The 17697-nt window shown below is 50.8% G+C and overlaps 7 protein-coding genes across 7 annotated transcripts; 5 read left to right on the forward strand and 2 right to left on the reverse strand.

Moving 5' to 3' along the window:
- Positions 1-565: 565 nt before the first annotated feature.
- On the forward strand, positions 566-1400 carry N7498_006438 (LysM peptidoglycan-binding domain-containing protein; the record flags this gene model as incomplete). Its single annotated transcript, XM_058453500.1, has 3 exons — positions 566-652; positions 742-1075; positions 1141-1400. The coding sequence occupies 3 exons, from the start codon at positions 566-568 to the stop codon at positions 1398-1400; spliced, it is 681 nt and encodes a 226-aa protein (XP_058307691.1).
- Positions 1401-1888: 488 nt separating this feature from the next.
- On the reverse strand, positions 1889-3957 carry N7498_006439 (ferric reductase family protein; the record flags this gene model as incomplete). The annotated part of the gene is made up of 5 exons (XM_058453501.1): positions 1889-2906; positions 2954-3304; positions 3355-3469; positions 3518-3768; positions 3824-3957. 5 exons carry the CDS (start codon positions 3955-3957, stop codon positions 1889-1891), a joined length of 1869 nt encoding a protein of 622 aa, XP_058307692.1.
- Positions 3958-4858: 901 nt separating this feature from the next.
- Positions 4859-6520, reverse strand: N7498_006440 (putative cysteine synthase B; the record flags this gene model as incomplete). Its single annotated transcript, XM_058453502.1, has 3 exons — positions 4859-5389; positions 5452-6278; positions 6328-6520. The coding sequence occupies 3 exons, from the start codon at positions 6518-6520 to the stop codon at positions 4859-4861; spliced, it is 1551 nt and encodes a 516-aa protein (XP_058307693.1).
- A 979-nt stretch (positions 6521-7499) lies between these two features.
- On the forward strand, positions 7500-9463 carry N7498_006441 (MDR family MFS transporter; the record flags this gene model as incomplete). The annotated part of the gene is made up of 6 exons (XM_058453503.1): positions 7500-7640; positions 7709-7842; positions 7895-8688; positions 8739-8994; positions 9044-9097; positions 9145-9463. The coding sequence occupies 6 exons, from the start codon at positions 7500-7502 to the stop codon at positions 9461-9463; spliced, it is 1698 nt and encodes a 565-aa protein (XP_058307694.1).
- Positions 9464-10848: 1385 nt separating this feature from the next.
- Positions 10849-12663, forward strand: N7498_006442 (uncharacterized protein; the record flags this gene model as incomplete). The annotated part of the gene is made up of 1 exon (XM_058453504.1): positions 10849-12663. The coding sequence occupies one exon, from the start codon at positions 10849-10851 to the stop codon at positions 12661-12663; it is 1815 nt and encodes a 604-aa protein (XP_058307695.1).
- A 360-nt stretch (positions 12664-13023) lies between these two features.
- N7498_006443 (MBL fold metallo-hydrolase) lies at positions 13024-14178 on the forward strand (the record flags this gene model as incomplete). Its single annotated transcript, XM_058453505.1, has 1 exon — positions 13024-14178. The coding sequence occupies one exon, from the start codon at positions 13024-13026 to the stop codon at positions 14176-14178; it is 1155 nt and encodes a 384-aa protein (XP_058307696.1).
- A 781-nt stretch (positions 14179-14959) lies between these two features.
- Positions 14960-17603, forward strand: N7498_006444 (uncharacterized protein; the record flags this gene model as incomplete). Its single annotated transcript, XM_058453506.1, has 6 exons — positions 14960-15064; positions 15134-15249; positions 15308-15473; positions 15518-16977; positions 17032-17059; positions 17139-17603. The coding sequence occupies 6 exons, from the start codon at positions 14960-14962 to the stop codon at positions 17601-17603; spliced, it is 2340 nt and encodes a 779-aa protein (XP_058307697.1).
- Between the last annotated feature and the right edge of the window lie 94 nt (positions 17604-17697).

The raw sequence follows: 17697 nt of genomic DNA on the forward strand, positions 1-17697 counted from the left end.
AGATATGCTCAGGCTGATGCTCAGGCTGATGCTCAGGCTGATGCCTAGGCCGAAATTTGAGCTTGGGTGGACTTGGGCTCTTGGTGCAGGGTTTGTGAGGGAAGCGCATCTTTAGTGCCTTGGCATGCCTCCAACGTTACAATCTGTAAGCGACGTACGGAGTACCGGTATATTGTATACGAGTGTATCCGGTCTTTCCGTTCCTCTATACTTCCTATTTGGGAAATTCGGATGGAGTAGTGTCAATTTCGCACGATTGAACGCTTGATACGGAGTATAATCCACTTCAATTTGCGTCGCCGTGGTCGATTCAACTGAGACAGCAGTATTCGTAAGTTCAGTCACTATGGCGCCGGTGGATTTGGGTGCGGGTCAACGAGGCTTCCAAAGATGATGGAGGGATAGTAGTCAACCATGCCATTGGGGGCCAATTGTGTCGAAAGACCTTCCTTGAGATGCATATAAAAGGCTCCAAGTTATCCGAAATTATAGTCCAAGGTGACTCGGATCGAATTTGTTCCTGGAAATCATAACTCACAGCCGATCAGCCATCTACATCGTCAGTATGTACGGAAAGTCCGCTCTTGCCTTAGCCCTCCTATCGGAGTTGCTTGCTGCACGCTCCATTGGAAATACTTTCTCCCGTCGCGGTGTCGACTGCAGTTTCAGTACTGCTCCCAGTACGGGCGACACCTGTGAAACCTTTGCCGACGCTGGGGCATCGCCGTTGACAACCTCAAGTCTCTCAACCCTGATCTGGATTGCTCCAAATTCGATGATGAAACTGAGTACTGTGTCTCTGGTGAGGCAAATGATGACGAACCTACCAAGACCACTACTACTTCCACGGCTGCTGAGGCCACGACCGCTGTGACGACCTCCAGCTCGACCAAGACTACTGAAGCTCCCTCCACAACCTCTTCGGCCAGTAACCACGAGCCCACTCAGCCTGGGCTGTCTGAGAACTGCGACAAGTTCCACAAGGTTAGCTCCGGGGATCAGTGCGATTCTATCGAGACCGAGTTCAAGATCACCCACGATCAATCCATCAAATGGAACCCTTCTATCAACCCCGGTACGTAACCGAACCATATCAGAACATTTTTCTTTGTTTAATGAGTGCTTATCATTTCCCACCAGGCTGCACCAACTTGCAACTGGACTACAATGTCTGTGTCCACGTTCCCGGCGCGGTCAACACCCATGGCCCCACGCCGCAGATGCCCAACCTGACCTCGGACTGCAAGAAGTACCACAAGGTGACTGATGGTGAGAGTTGCCCTGAGGTACAGAAGGAGGCTGGCGGTATTACTCTCGCTCAGTTCCGAAAGTGGAACCCCACTGTCGATGCCAAGTGTAGCAACCTTTGGAACGGGTACTACGTGTGCACTGGTGTTTAAGTTGGTTTACCACGAAACATTCGCGTGAGAACGATGATGTACTCTATATGATGGGTACAAGTTAGACTTGGGAAGTGATTACCCGGGCCCGGCACCCATAAGTGTTTTGAATCATAGTCTAGATATTGATATGAATATGGGGGTTCTTCAATTCGAAGGTGATATAGATGAGGAACATGCATATACGGGCACCCAATTTCAATAACCTCATGGGCCTAGCTGACCAATTAGTAGCTATTGGGGCAGAGAGATGCCGACCGATGTTAGCGCCTTAGGATGAGGGCTCCAATTTCTAACACAGTTCAAAAGTTCTAGCAACACCGCAGCAACTTTTAAGTTACAAATATATACAGTAAAATGGGGTATTTTTATAAGTCAAGGGCAAATATCAGGCCAGCAGATACTTGCCCGGAAGAAAAGTGTCGAGTAAATAATCACCATCTGAAAAGACATGTCAGTAAACGCGACCCACAAAACGAGGACAAAACTTACGCAAAAGGCTCGGAATGCAAATAAAGCTCCTCAATCTCACCCCCAAGCGTCCTAGTCTGCGCCAGAGCCGCCGCATTGCGGGTGTCATGCAACATCGAAGCAGGTCCACAGACCAACACACCGATGCGTTGCTTCTTCCCAGCATGAGTTCCCTGACTATGCGCCATCGCCACGCTACGTGCAATCAAGCCGGGGATATCGGGTCGGATACTCCGGTGGACATTTAGGCTGAATGAACCCGTAGTCAGGATATCGGGAGTAGGCATCTTCTTCTCGGGTGGGTTCTCCGCGTCTGGGATTGTGAAGGTGACTTCGGAGTCGTTGATAAGGTTGCGGGTTGGGGTTGAGGTGACATGTAGAGAGACGGACGTTTCGAACCCGCTGTCGCCGTTGCCTTCCAGGGAGAGCATTGTTGATCTCGAGAGTCGGCATTCGATTTCTTTCTTGTACCAGTCTGCCATTGCGACGTCGCGGGTCGAGAAGACGACTTGGAGGTTGCGGCGCCCTTGGCCGCTCTTGGGCTTTTCGGTTAGGCGTAGGGCCTCGTCTACCATTGCGAGCGAGAATCCGCCCCCAGAGCCACCGGCGATGACGAGTATGGTGTCGAATTGGGACATGTGGTATGGGCTGACACCGCCGTATGGGCCTTCGATTAAGATCTTTTTGGAGATACCGGGTTGCTTGGCGGCCATTGCTGCCAGGCGGGCGGTTACGCCGCGGCGCGGCTTGATGTAGAAAATTAATTCGGAGGCATTTCCGGTGGTTTCAGGGTTCTGACAGGCGGAGGATATGGTGAAGGGGTGCGCGGATAGGAGGTGCAAGTCTGATGTCAAGAACCGAACGAAGGCGTGCTGTCCGGGCGTCCACTTGATGACTGTCGGGACAGTGACGCGAACGAGACCGCAAGGGAGGCGCTCGAGGTTGGCGGTGTGGAGGCCTTGCATTAAATAGGTTCGAATGTGTGATGCAGCGAGAGAGGTTATGTAGATTGCACCGGTAGCAATGAAGTAGTCCCTGGGAGATGTTAGTGGTTATCAACGGGGCCGAGCTGAGGGACGTACCATGAAGAAAGGCGGAAGTCGCAGTGGAGGAAAAAGAAGACGATAAAGATCACGGCCGCACAGATGTGTGTCGCTTTGAAGAATTCGTAGAAGCGGTTCCGAATAGCAGGCAGAGACATGACGGTCAGATAGGTTTGGGCAAGTATGGCAATAATCCCCGTCCAATAAACAATACTGGTCCTCCACTGCTTGACCATGTCGCCTTTCCAGATGTGGTATACGATATAAGGGAAGGTGTGGATCAAAGCCAAGACGAACATGGCGTAACTGGTCCAGTGATGGAAGACCTGGAGTTTCTCATGAGGAATCCCAGTCAACACAGAGATCATGTTTGCTTTCGCGCTCAGGGCTCTATACAAGAGTCAGTACCACTTCATACCAGACGAATATGCAAAATTCACAGTACGAAAGGCAGCAGTCCCAGCGCCATCCATCCAGCTCGGGTCGCAAGTGGCGGACTGCTTCCATAGTATGCATCTGTCGGCCAGTAATACGGTTTCGGTCCAAGGGTCATCGCTGCATCCCATTAGCCTTGATCCCATCCCTTTTGTAAAACAGCCATACCGAAGAAGAACACGGCGCCGACGAGACCCAAAACAATCACACCCAGCGGCGGAGACCAGTAATGTACGACAGGGAACCGGTACCCTCGATAGGCCATATACCGTGAAGCCGACGTTGAAGCCCGCCATACTCTCGTCCGCTTGACCCAGTCAGGACTAAATCGGACCAACAAATTCGAAACAGTAAAGACCCCGATCACCGCACACAGGAAATAGATAGTGTTCAAAGCATAGACGTGATCCGCTTGGTACCTAAACAACCATGAATCAGCATATACACAGTCACATCCGTCTTCGAATATCGTACCAGTATCGCCAGTGGTTATTCCGATAAGCACATTGTGCCTCGGTCAACTTGCACTTGTCAGCTCTGGACGAGTGAAGCATGACCGGCTGGTCCAGCCAGGGGATACCACTTCTGGGAATGGACATTCCCATCATGGTGACTCTGAGTTCAAGGATGTTGTCGAATCAACCTTGAAGCGAGTTCCCCCTGGGTTGTTATAGATAAAGAGAAACCAGTTCGTGGAGACTGGAGAGCGGCGAGTTAAAGCTTGACAGGGTCGATAATATCATATCCATAGATGTCGGGGTTGTTGTTTGAAGGGTTGCAGATCCGAAAACGGAAATTTCTTAACGGGGACGGCGTTACCAAGGGAATTGTCGAGCTTGTTCCCCAATGGCATTCCACAGTCTGTGCTGGCCCGCCGATCACCCGCGGGGATCTGCTCGGAATTGAGCACTTTTTTCTTTGGATCGTGACTAAAATCGAGCGGGTCCGCCGTCATTGAGTCTTGTTTAGATCCGGGATCTCAGTCGGCTTCGGGTGTTCTGGGTCTACCTGGTCCTGATCGGCTGAGCACATTTGCGCATGCTGCGGTTGTGGCTGCGGCTGCGGCTCGGGTGGGCCTGAGCGCATCTCTTGGGTCAGATCTCGGCTATGTGCATTCGCATGTACAGTAGATTCCTAGACTATGTAGATAGATTCTCAGTGTCTTGGATGCGGGTCCCATGGCCAACACCGAATATACCTAAAGGTATCCACCACTACCGCCGGAGCCTTGGTGAGAACATTGACGTAGTTCGCGATGTGACGGTGACGTGCTTAGTAATAGAGTCTGGGCCCTTAGTCGAATCTCGGCGCAAGGTTGTTTTGTAGGGTTTCATGCACCAGACAAACAAACGGCCGATGAGGCATTATGTAAGAACATCCAAACAGAGCAAATGGAAACCCCGGCGAAAAGACCAAAAGAGTATGTTCAGTTATGTACATGTACAGCCCAGTCCGCATTCAGCCTAGCGGCTCATGGGCCAGCCCTACATTCTTTGCCCGTCATTCCTCTCAATCGAGGGGGACGGCAGAGACAGCCACCGCCGCCGCAATGGGAAACTTGGTAGAAGCCATCGGGGCTTCGCTTCCGATACCGTACGCCTTCATGGCGCTGTGCCCTCCCCGCACACTGTCTGCCTCGAAGCCCTTAGCCCGCAGCACGCTGGTAGCCACGCGTGCCGTGTCTCCATCATAGCACACCACCAGAACGTGATTTTTTCCAAGATCCGTCACCAATTTGCCGTCACTGAAGATCTTCTCCAGCTCCACCCACTGTGCCTCCAGCACGGCCGGGTCCGAAAACGGTGATGCCGTGTGTGGCCCCAAACTGGTCAGCGGGAGGTTGATCGACTCTGGGAGTTTCCATGCGCGGAAGTCACATGCTCGCCGGAGATCGATGACCCGTTGCTGAGGCTTGAGACTGATCTCGCTGAGCAGGCTTTCCTCCCGGGACCGTGGCGATCCGTACACGAGTGGGAAAACCTCTAACGCGTCCCGCTCCCACGCCTCGTCGTATCGGTGTAGATCCACTTTTGTCAACCGCTGAACAATGTTAACCTGAGAGTTCACGTTGCATTCTGTAGCGTCATAGATCTTGAACTCACCTCATTGCGGATCGGGGGAAACTTCGTGGGACCCAGCTTCTGGAAATACTCCCCGATGTACTGGTACGGCAGGTCGCAGCACAAGAAGACGCAGTGCGTCAGCCCATCCGGGCCTGCCAAATCACCTAGCGTGCCGGCATCCTTCCGCTTCTCCAGCATCTGAAAGAGACCTTGAAGGTTGAATCCGGATGATGGGCCACATACCAGTCCCTCTCGACACAACTGCAAGGACAAGGTGTACGACCGTTCAGAGCCCACCTCTTCGATAGTATCCACAGCTTCTTTCCAGGGGAAGTCAACCGGCCGCAAGAGTGCAAATGACCGGGGTCCAGGTACACGGTCTCCGGGGGCAGTGCAGACTCCAAGCCTCACCACCGATGGCTTGACGCTCTTGAAGTACGTTCCCAATCCGGTCATGGTACCGGAGGTGCCCATGCCGGCACAGAGTACATTGATCTCGGGCAGCTGCTTGAAGATCTGCGGACCGGTCCAGCGGACGTGCGACTGCCAGTTGAGGTCGTTCTCGTATTGATTGGGGTTGACGATGTCGTCTGATTCCGCAGCCATTCTGTGAGCATTTTGTATCCCGCCGCGGGTGTCAAGAGGCTCGGGCTGTGAGGGACCTCCGAAGAGGGTGATGTCGAGACCGAAGAACTGCATCAACTTCAACTTGGCGTCGCTGGTCTTGTTGCTTAGGAACGCCCGCGTGTCCTGCACACCGTGCATGACCCGCGCAACCATGGACATCGAAATCACCGTGGATCCCGAGCTGTACTCGATGATTGTATTTGTCTTGGGTTCCACGCTCGACTCGAGCATGTTCATCGCTGTTCTCACGTCAGCCTAATCCCTTCACATACAGCATGTTCGTCCTACCTGGCATGGCCTTGACATTGTTTGCCGGATGCATAGTCATCATCTTAGCGTAAATCCGAACACCATGATGATAGTAAGGATTCAGATGCTCCGGCAACTCCACAAGAGGCAACGGTGGCTGGCTATCCGGATCGAAGTACTTCTTCAGCGAGTCCGGGCCGAAGTATATATTGCGCTCGTTGCAGTTGGCCATTGTAGAAGATTCGGAATGAGGCATGTTCGTGAGCCCAGCACCCATGAGATTCGGATGATCAGAAACAGAGAGTGATTATCTGGGAGCCAAGAAACCAAAACAGGGGGAGATTGCTAGACAGATATACTTCTCTCGCGCCTTCCCAGATCCCCATGCGTCATTGGGCGCCCATGAGGTAAAAGCACGCTCTTAGGGAAACTAAGCCGTCCGATCCACCATGGAAAATCCGCGCTTCACGGGCCTTGAGAGGCCAAAAAAATATGGCTGACCCAGTCGACGCTGCAAGCGCCAGACATTCCATCCCGCGGCGGAGATGAATCGGGTAAGTCAAATCAGCGATCGGAACAATTTCGGGAAGGCCAATTGTAAGGCGGACCCTGATCTAGTTTCCACGTGTGTTGTTTGTCAAGGAAACTGGCCTGCAGAGCGAGATGTTTGAAAACGGAAGGATCGCCAGGGCGTGCGTGGTGGGATGTCCCCCCCGTTGTATTCAGCGCGAATGCAGTTGCTCTATGAATTCGGTATGCGATTTTCAGATGATCTCGTGTCTGTCAGCGATCTGCGAATTCTCGGGTCTAGATTGAGTCGTCAAGGTCCTCGGACAAGAAGACGCCAAGAAGAACACAATCGAGGACCCGGCGTGATTCTGCAATCGGGGCTGCATTGAATGACCATGTCAGGAACGCCTGCGATCGCTATGCACTGGACGAGTACCCTGAGAGTAATTGAGCAAGTTTGTACTCCCGATCAAACTCTAGCACCCTAGCACCGCCGATCAGTGGCTGTCAAGGGTCCGCTTTGGAAATGCCGATGTCGATCTATGTCGAATTCAGCAAGCATGCAGAAAGGCACTGATGACGATCAAATGCCTTGGCTCATCCAAAAAAAATCGAACGAGATGTCCGGAATCGTCTCCTGAATGCAGCCGCCTTCTTCAAAACCAACCCAACATTCCATCGACCGCTGAGCCCTATCCAGAATGGCCTCAGTTCTGGAAAATCCGTCAGGCCAGTCGAGCGCCGACAGCTCGGCGGTTGATTTGGCAGGCGCAGACAAAAATGCAGCCGTGCTAGTTTTCAACGAACAAACTAATTATGTACCTAAGCGCACCATTATCACGGTATGTGTCTGATCGAATGGAAACGAAGCAATTCAGTTGGCGCTCTAATCGCGGGTTTTCTTTATCAGATCTTTTTGGCTTGTTCGAGTGTTGATTTGCTGGCTTTGATGGACCAGACGACCTTGGCGGCTAGTTTGTCTATTATTGGGAACGCACTGGGGGCTAGTGACCAGACCTCGTGGATTTCTGGTGGTTACTTCGTGTCTGTTTCCCTTGGAAGCTGGAAACAGTTGTTCCGTAGCTAATGGCCGCAGGACATCGACTTGCTTTCAGCTCATCTACGGCAAACTGTCCGATATCTGCTCTCGCAAAATTGTGCTATTCGTCGGTCTTGGGATCTTCTTTATCGGATCGCTAGCAGCGTCTCTCGCGCAGAATGTCACCCAGCTCATTGTCTTTCGAGCCTTGACGGGTGTCGGCGGTGGCGGGTTGATGACCGTCGCCCAGATGATCGTCAGCGATGTTGTCCCTCTCCGCGAGCGAGGCAAGTACCAAGGTATTCTCGGTGCCGTGGTGGCAATTGCCAACGGTATCGGTCCTGTCATCGGTGGAGCACTGGCGTCGATTTCACAGGACTCGTGGCGGTGGATCTTCCGATTGAACCTGCCCTTAACGGCGATTACAACCCTGGCCGTGCTGTTCTTCATGCCTTTGCGGAAGGTCGAGGGCGATTGGAAGCTCAAATTGAAGGCTATTGATTTCTTCGGTGCATTGCTGGCCCTGGGAGGTACCTCGGTTCTGCTACTGGGTTTGAACTGGGGTGGCGGCGAATACCAGTGGAACTCGGTGCACGTTATTGTGACTCTGGTGGTTGGGTTTGCTATTTCGGTTGCTTTTGTTGGGTGGCAATGGAAAGGCGCCCGTGTGCCCCTGGTGCCGATGCACATCTTCAAGAGCCGAATCGTCAATGGCGCTTGTCTCACCATGTTCATCAATGGATGGAATTTCCTGGTCCAAGTTTATTATATTCCCACCTTTTACCAGCTGGTGTTTGGCTACTCCACGGTGAAAGCAGGTGCCATGTTGCTTCCTATTACCCTAATGCAAAGTATGTTCTTCTCTCCACTGATGGATGTAGGCTAACCACCTATCCTATAGCACTCAGCAGTACCGGGTCCGGGCTCGTCGTTCATTGGGTCGGCCGCTATCGCGAATGTATCCTATTCGGCTGGGTTATCTGGGCCGTTGGACTCGGACTCTTCTCGACGCTGGATCAATCCTCAGGGCTTGGAAAGCAGATCGGCTATGGGCTCTTGACTGGTGTCGGCGTTGGAAATACGCTGCAGCCAGCCTTGATTGCCGTTCAAGCCGGTGTCGAGCGACGAGATATGGCCGTTGTCACCTCATTCCGCAAGTATGTTTCGTCGCATCACATTCACTCGCAAATTCTAACGACTCACCAGCTTCGTCCGAAACCTTGGCGGGACACTCGGCCTTGCAATTGCCGGAACAATAATGTAAGGCCATCATATCACACCCGTACCTACTTCGCTAACACTCCCAGTAACAACATTGTCGCATCATCCATCTCAACCCTCGACCTCTCCGACTCCGAATCCCGCTCTCTACTCTCCAGTCCTCGGACTTTCCTATCCAAACAATCTGCTGAAAACGCCAGTCACATCCGAAGTGTTCTCATCCCTGCTTATCAGAAAGGGTTCCGGATTATCTTCATTATTGGGGCTTCGTTAGCAGCACTCGCCTTCTTCTTGGCGTACGGATTGATGCCCCAGCTTGGACTGAAGCGGGCAGATGATGAAGCATTGAAAAAGGAAGGAGAAAAACGAGTGAAAGGCGAATTGGATGAAGAGAAACGAGGCTGATTTATTCATCCTTTCGAAAACTTGGCATTAAAAGTACATAAGGCTTCATTTCGGGGTACTTTATTCTGCATGAAAATTTGATCGGTACATAGCCATACAGCGCACATAATTATTAGATTCTAGGCCCTGGTGCCTGAAAATGAATGTGATCGGAAGTTGATCTAGGTTCTGTCCCTCTTAGGCTTGTCATCCCAGGAAATGCAACCGCATCTTCATCACCATCCAAATCAATTCTAAAACATTGGGAATCAGGCATCAATCACGATGGAGTCTCGTTTTTCCCTGCAAGTCGTACAGGTCACCAAACGGGATGGACACACTAAGCAGGGAATATAGCAGACAGGGGGGTAGTAGCGACGTCATTAGAATCCAGTCCCGAATATCTTTGCATGACCAGGGCGGAGAACAACATTGCGGCTAGATTTGGGAGGTCGCGGGGTATTAGGGAATGCACGGACATCAAGACAGGCGGGGGCCAGTAATCAGTGATGAAGCAATATGGTCAGTGATTCAAGTTTTAGACAACCTAGTAGCGGCGAGTGTCGCTTGTACATTCTTAGATCTTTTAACCTCAACTTGTCGTGGGGTCAGAACTTTGGAGTATTTGGGCACGGGTATTAAAAATGAGACGTACAATGCGGTACACGATGACTGTACTTATCACATGATAAGTCGAAAGATCGAATATATTCAAAGTACTGATGAGGCTACTCTAGATACCGCGAAACTATAGAGTACTACCGTGCCCTCGGCAAATAGTAAAGGAGAAACCAATAATGCCGAGGCGGGCCTCGCCCTTGAAGCACTATTCGTGAGGTTCAATGTCAATTGGTCAGTTCATCACTCTGAAGCTAACATCCTAATCAAACTATTTCAAACTAGGCAGGTACTGACGCTGGGCTTCCGTCTAGTGAGCCAGAGGACCTGATAGGACAAATAATGAGATAGTCACAAATATTACCGATCGCGTGATCGGCAAACGATCTCATCAAGTTAGCTTCAATAATTACTAAACCTTCGGTTACTACGCGGCCGCTCGGATGGGTATCCGCGAAAGTCTGATGAGGGAGAGTTGGGAATAATAGTTTGGATGATTCTTCGGCCTTATCTCACCCTTCTTGCTGATTTGTCCCCCACTCCCGGCAAGATAAAGAAGCATGGTTCTTACTTGCGAGTACGATTGGTTTCCCGGGTTCATTTAACCGCAGTAGGAGTTGTTAGAGTTGCTACCCACGCAATGATGAAGGCGGGGCTTTCGCCGACTCCCCGGTCTTCTATACAGGTCGTGTGGCCAAGACCATCTATATAAGCCTTAATAGATCTTCCAGACGTCTCTTCCCAATTTTTCAACCCTGCCATTTCTCTGGCTTTACTCCATCGGCATAATGGAGTCCGGTCACTTTACATCTTTTTCCTCAGACGAGATCCAATCTGTCCGACAAGATGAATCATTCGTTATGGAGCTCCAAAAGAGTGCCGAGCCCATCGATGAACAAGCCTTAGCCCGTCTTGGGAAGAAACAAGTCCTTAAGAGACGATTCGGCTTCTTGTCGATTGTCGGCTTCGCCATGGCTGAGTTGATTACATGGGAGACAGTTCTCACTATGTTCTACCAATCATATGATAATGGTGGCCCCGCGGGTGCTTTTTATGGCTACATCATCGCCTGCCTTTCAACTTTATCGGTCTATACCGTAATTTCAGAACTAGCATCTATGGCTCCAATCGCAGGTGGTCAGTACTACTGGGTGTATATGCTCGCCCCGATGCGGTGGAAGAAGGTGTCTAGCTATCTAATTGGCTGGCTCACATGTATGGCATGGATCGCAGTGATCGCAACCGAGACGATCTTTCTCGGAACAATGATTGAAGGCCTGATTGCCTTGAACAATCCCGATTTCGCACAGCAGCGGTGGCAGAACACTCTATTAGCGTGGGCTAGTGTGGCGGGCACCTTCTTGATCAATGTTCTTGGGCCGAATATGCTACCCCGATTCGAGATTTTTATCTTGGGACTGCATCTGGTTGGCTTTATCGCTATTACAGTTATACTTCTCGCTATGACATCGCCTAAGAAATCGGCCGCCTTCGTCTTCCAAACATCGTTAAATGGAGGAGGGTGGCCCACGCAAGGTCTATCGTACTGTGTGGGCTTTATCGGCAACATCGCAACCTTTGCTGGAGCCGATGCAAGTGTTCATATGGCTGAAGAGGTTTCCAATGCCGCTATTGTGATTCCTCGCGCAATAATAGCCGGCATGTCTCTTAACAGTGCCCTCGGGCTATCGATGATGATCACGGTTTTATTTTGCCTCGGAGATGTCGATGTTCTAGGCTCCACCGGAATGCCCTTTATCCAGGTATTTTACAATAGCACGAAATCATATATAGGTGCGTCGATTATGACAGCCATTATTATGGTCCTAACCGGGGCATGTTCCCTCGGTATTGCCACTACAGCATCTCGAATGACCTGGTCCTTTGCGCGCGACCAAGGCCTACCATTCTCTCGCTTCCTGAAGCAAGTGAACAACAGTACCAAGGTCCCAACCACTTCGGTCTCAGTTGTGTGTGTGTTTTCCTGCATACTCAGTCTTATCTATATCGGGTCCGACACTGCCTTTAACGATGTTATCTCCCTGGTTGTGACCGGATTCTATTGCACCTACTTCCTACCAAGTGCGTTTCTACTTTACCATCGGATCAAAGGCCATATTCTGCCTCATGGAGCAACAATCCTCAACGGTCTCCCCAATGTACCTATCAATACCTTTGATAGTACTGAGAAGAGTCACACCACCCTCAAGCGCCCTTGCCCAGAATGCGTCCACCCAGAATGCGATAATCTTCGGGATATCGGTCCCCAAGTAGGATTAGAAATCTCACAACCTCCCCTGATTTGGGGACCATGGAAGCTTCCTGGCATCCTCGGCACTGTGAACAATATCTATGCTTGTACGTACATGCTGTTTGTCCTCTTCTGGAGTGTATGGCCCTCGGAAACACCCGTGAATTATACGACTATGAACTATAGCATCGCCGTCACGGGTGGTGTGTTAATTCTCAGTGGCCTGTGGTACTTTCTCCGGGCAAGGAATGAATATGACGGCCCGCTTATAGATGAAGAGATCGCTGAGATCATGCACCTCGCCCCAGGTGCGATCCCTGGAGCAGTCTCCGGGATGGCTCCACCTGTTTAGTGAGTGTGCCACCTTGAGCTCGCATTTATCAAATTAAATACTAGAAAACATTGATCTGGTCTACAAGTAAGACTATAACTATTAGTCATTATTCTCGGGCTTTTGAGATAAGCGTGCCCCCTTTCTACCAGTCTCCCCACTTTGCACTATCGTAATATTTGGCTAGCTCGTTTCCATTCCATGGTGTGGTTTGACAGTGACTTTGGAATTAGTCAGTGACAGCTTACCCCGCTTGAGCGACAATTATTTATGCACCCTCTCAAATCCCGAGATGCCTGAGATCATGTACTGCCTCAATAAACCAAAGACTTGCTACGTATCCATGAGATCCCCAAGGAAGTGATCAACCCACGAGCCACAATGGGTTCCTCGCAGTGGATTGAGTTTCAGTCCTCTCCATCCAATTCATATTGCAATGTCTGGTTAATGCAGGCAGGTAGCATCCTGATACCTCAAGAGTTTCTTCTTTTACCAGACACAGCTGCGGACAATGGGTCAGGTTCAGAGCCGTTGGAGCAAACGGTATCCGGGAAATACGCTGCACCTGACTTTGTGTTCCTGATTGAACACATCCCAACTGGGAAATTCTACCTCTACGACCTAGGGATGCGCAAGGATTTACACAATCTGTCCCCTTTCACGCGCAAATACGACCTTCCTTTCTATGGCTACTCGCCCGTTCTCCCGTCAGAGATACTATCTCAACATGGCCCGCCTGGATTTCACCCGTCCAAGGTGCACTCGATTGTACTCTCGCATCTGGATTTTGATCATATTGGGGATTGCGGGAAACTTGCGTTTCCAAACGCTGAGATTTGGATGGGCCCTTCCGCTTGCTTGAAGGCTCGACCTGGGTACCCTGAAGACCCTGACTCGGCTGGGCTATCGAGTGACTTTCCCCGCGATGGTTCCCGGAAGATCGTCGAGTTTACCATCCCGGATGATATTCTCCAGGAGAAGGGAGATGCCAGAGTTGACCTCGTGAAAGATTGGATATCCAAGGGGTACTATACAGCAATCGAACGGCGGGTACCATCCAATGGTTGGCATCCGCTGGGTACCTTTCCTTTGGCTTGCGACCTGTTCAATGATGGATCTATGTATCTAATTGATAGCCCTGGTCATGGTGCTGGGCACCAGTCACTTTTAATTCGGCTGCGGAAAGAATCCAGTGAGAAACTGTCAAGTGCCCCGGGTAGCACAAATTCCGAGTTGCCGCTGGACGATTTTGTTCTTTTGGCGGGTGATACATTTCATCATCCCGAGCTGTTACGAAATCCACTCAGGATGGCCCGCGCCCCATACAGCTCGAACAGCGTGCACAATGATGCCAATTTGGCCATCGATACAATATATCGTACGCAAGGATTTGCCCGGCGTGAAAATTGTTGGGTGATAGCTGCACATGACACCGATGTTCAGGCATCCCTGGCTGCCGGGCAGAAATGCGTCGAGGGATTGGCTCTTCTGAATGACTGGAAGCATAAGGGGTGGAAAGGTGAGCAGGGGAAATGACGTTCGAGGTAAAGTGCGCAGAGTCCATGTTGAAACATGTCATCTAGAGCCTTTTGAGTATCGCAAAGTGTTTATAAACAGAGCAACATTCCCTACAGTGCAGCCATAATCGGAAGATAATATACACCTTAAAACATCACGGGGGGGTGGGGGGGTGATTTTACCAAATCTCTAAATAGATTTAACCGTGACAATGGTTGAGGATCGCTATTCTGCCACTTACAAAGTGATGGCTTTCATCTATTCCTAGTTGGAAGACTCTAATAGGACCGGGATAGAATCCTACCATCGGACAATTGTATTCCCAAGTCCGGTAGCCTCGGTGATTTAAAATCACCGAGTAGATCTTCTACCAAATTTAACTCCCGGATTCACTAGTGGATGGTGCGGGACTTGATCACGGCCCACAAGGCTAGCGTATAGAACGATGGGCTCCGATTGGAGTTTGGGTCGGGTAACGGAGCCTCGATCGATTTGGACCAGTAACACGCGAGCGAAAACAAAAGAGAAAAAACAGAGAACAAGAATAATCCGCCGAAAGGGGAAAAAGACCCTGTGAGCCAAGACTCTATTGGACCCTGAAATTATTACTGGGATTTGTCGTGTGTCATTGTACTCCGTATGATGTGAGACAAGGCAGACATTTTCATTTTATTTTCTCGGCTTCAGTCAGACTCTTTTCTACCCCTTTTTGTCCCGTTCTGAACTCCTCGTCTTTGCTGAACGCAAGGGAATGCTATATTTCGTGGTTGTCTGAAACCACCCGCGTGGCGCCTGGATCATGAAGTTTCGCGTCCGCCAGGGCAGCAAGGACTCGACTCAATGGTTGGACGTCTACTGGCTGGCCTCGCGCAAGTACTGGTTTTCTCTGTTGTTCATCGGCGTGGTTTGCGCCAAAGCTCTTCACATCTATTCGCATCTCAACTCCCTGACGCTGGACCGGTTTCTGCTCTAGGGCCCGACCTTTCTTTTGCAAGATATCTCCTGCATTCTCATCGCGCAGTTTCTCTGCCAGAAATTTTACTCAAGATGGGTGCGTGCATTCACAGCCTTGGTGACGATATTGACCAGGTATGTAAATTTGTTTGAGCTGTAGACCATCGCTTTGGCTGACCAATATCGGTTCTAGTCTGTTGATTTCGGGTCTGGCGGCGGCCAACATCTCCTTCTATACCCAAACCGGCGCGGAAGTCCACTGGCGACAAGCTCATAACTTCCACCGCGATGCAGCGTCCATAAAAACCTTGCTGACGGGACTCACCGGCGTCGTCATCGGCGAGATCCTTTTCAGTGCTGTGGCATGGATATCGACTCCTTACTTATACAACTTTGTGCGAAGAGGATTTTGACATCGACTGCTGCCCTGTTGTTCCGCTGGAAACGAAATGCGGACCCGAAAATATACAAACGAGTGCCCTTTGAGGAATGGGACGAAGAGAACGGCGATGACAACGAACCGGAAGCATTGTCGGGCTTCTATACGCCCAGGAAACCGTCGCACAAGTCTCTGCCATCCCCGCTAGCTCGCATATTGGTGGCCTCGGTCACTGCATTCGTGCTCCTGCTGCGCTGCATCCGTCCGTCGGATACTGCATATACGTTCCTTTCGCAGACCGTGATCATTACTCCCTTTGAGAAGCCTCCTGGTCGCAGTCAAACCTCTTCTTTCGATCTCCCAGATCTGCCGGGTGACTATAGCTGGCTCTATAATCATACCGCGCTGGGCGCACCGCCAAAATTTGACTGGCTACCAAAGAAGGAGATAGGAGGGTTTAGGGATTGGTACGGAGGTTCCAACGGCACGGAACCACAACACTATGATCCAACAAAAAACCCCCTTCATATCTCCAACCTTGATCGCAGCATCCTCGGGTCATTACGCGATACGTTGAAATCTGGCAATGTGAACATTAAGCACGTCTTCCTGCTGAAGTTGGAGAGTACCCGATACGATGTTTTCCCTCTGCGCAAGGAATCACGTGTGGCCGACCTGATCCGAGAGTCGTATTCCCGCAACCAGATCCCTGAGGACGTCGAGGAAAGACTAGCCAATTTGACTCGCAATGCAGGGATATTGACCGGCATGCCGTCAGGCTTCAACTCTTCCAACGAACCAATCCAGCCGTACGGTGGTCTTTCTGCAACAAACGCCTACACCGGCGGTACCTTCACCCTCAAGAGCATTATGGCTAGTGTCTGTGGTATTTCACCATTGGTTGTTGACTTTAACCGTGAATATCTTCAACACATTTACGAGCCTTGCATGCCCCAGATTCTGAATGCACTGAATCTGATACCCAAAAACTCTAAAAAGGCCGCAGACCCACACAACTACAAGACGTGGCCCTGGCACTCACACTTCATGCAAAGCATCACTGATAATTACGATAACCAAAACTTCCTCATTCCAGCCATGGGCTTCCAGGATAAGGTGACAGATGAGAACATCACCGAAGATTGGAATGAGAAACCTGGAAAGCACCCCGAGAAGTTCAACTTCTGGGGATATCCCGAGTACGAACTGCGAAAGTACCTCCATAGAGCCCTTCGGAAGGCGGAGAAAGATCATGAGCGGATGTTCCTCACGCATCTAACAGGACTGACGCATCATCCATGGGATCTGCCTGTGGGCGACGAGTACGAGGAAATCATTGGTTCCAACATATTCAGCCACAACGGCAAGATAAATCGTTACCTCAATACTGTTGGTGCTGTGGATATGTGGCTCGGAGAGATCATGGAGGTCCTCGAGGAGACTGGCGTTGCAAATGAGACCTTGGTTGTCGTGGTTGGCGACCAGTAAGTTTTCCCACGCAATCTCATTTTTAGAACTTATTGCTCACACCGAAACAGCGGCGTTTCCGTCATCGAAGACGGTGGTGTTACTGCCTGCGACAACCCCCATCTCCAACTTTCATGTTCCTTTGGTCTTTGCTCATCCGCAACTGCCGCCGATCAAGATCGATGGCCGCGTCACCTCCATGCAGATTCTGCCCACGATCCTCGACCTATTGGTGGAGTCAGCATCAATAGACAAAAAAGCAAGTCACGCCATCAAAGACCTCCTCCCCCTCTACGAAGGCCAGTCAATGATCCGCGACCTCGTCCTCGAAAAGGACGGAATCCTGGACTGGCAATTCACCGTTATGAACACCGGCGCAACGTGGCTCGCCCTGCGCTCTGCATCCAAACCGTATCGTCTGGTGATTCCTCTCGTTCCCGAAGTGGAGTGGCGGTTCACCGACGTCGACGTGGATCCGTACGAGCTGCATGCCCTGCAGTCTTTCAACTTGCTTGCCGTGTTGGAGCAGGTCGGTGAGGTCCATGGCGTGGAGGCTGTACAGTGGGTTAAAGATGCAGCGCATGTTGCTCAATGGTGGGTTGCTGAGAATTGGCGTCGTTACGAATTCGTGCCGGAGACTTGATTGCTGTATCCTGTTATTATTCGGAACCCCAGGCGTTTTTAGATGGTGACCATTACATTTACATATCATATGCATAGAAGGGAAGACGGGGTGT

The sequence above is a fragment of the Penicillium cinerascens genome (assembly GCF_028974065.1).
Source record: "Penicillium cinerascens strain IBT 15544 chromosome Unknown contig_6_segment0_segment0, whole genome shotgun sequence".
NCBI classification, from domain to species: Eukaryota; Fungi; Ascomycota; class Eurotiomycetes; order Eurotiales; family Aspergillaceae; genus Penicillium; species Penicillium cinerascens.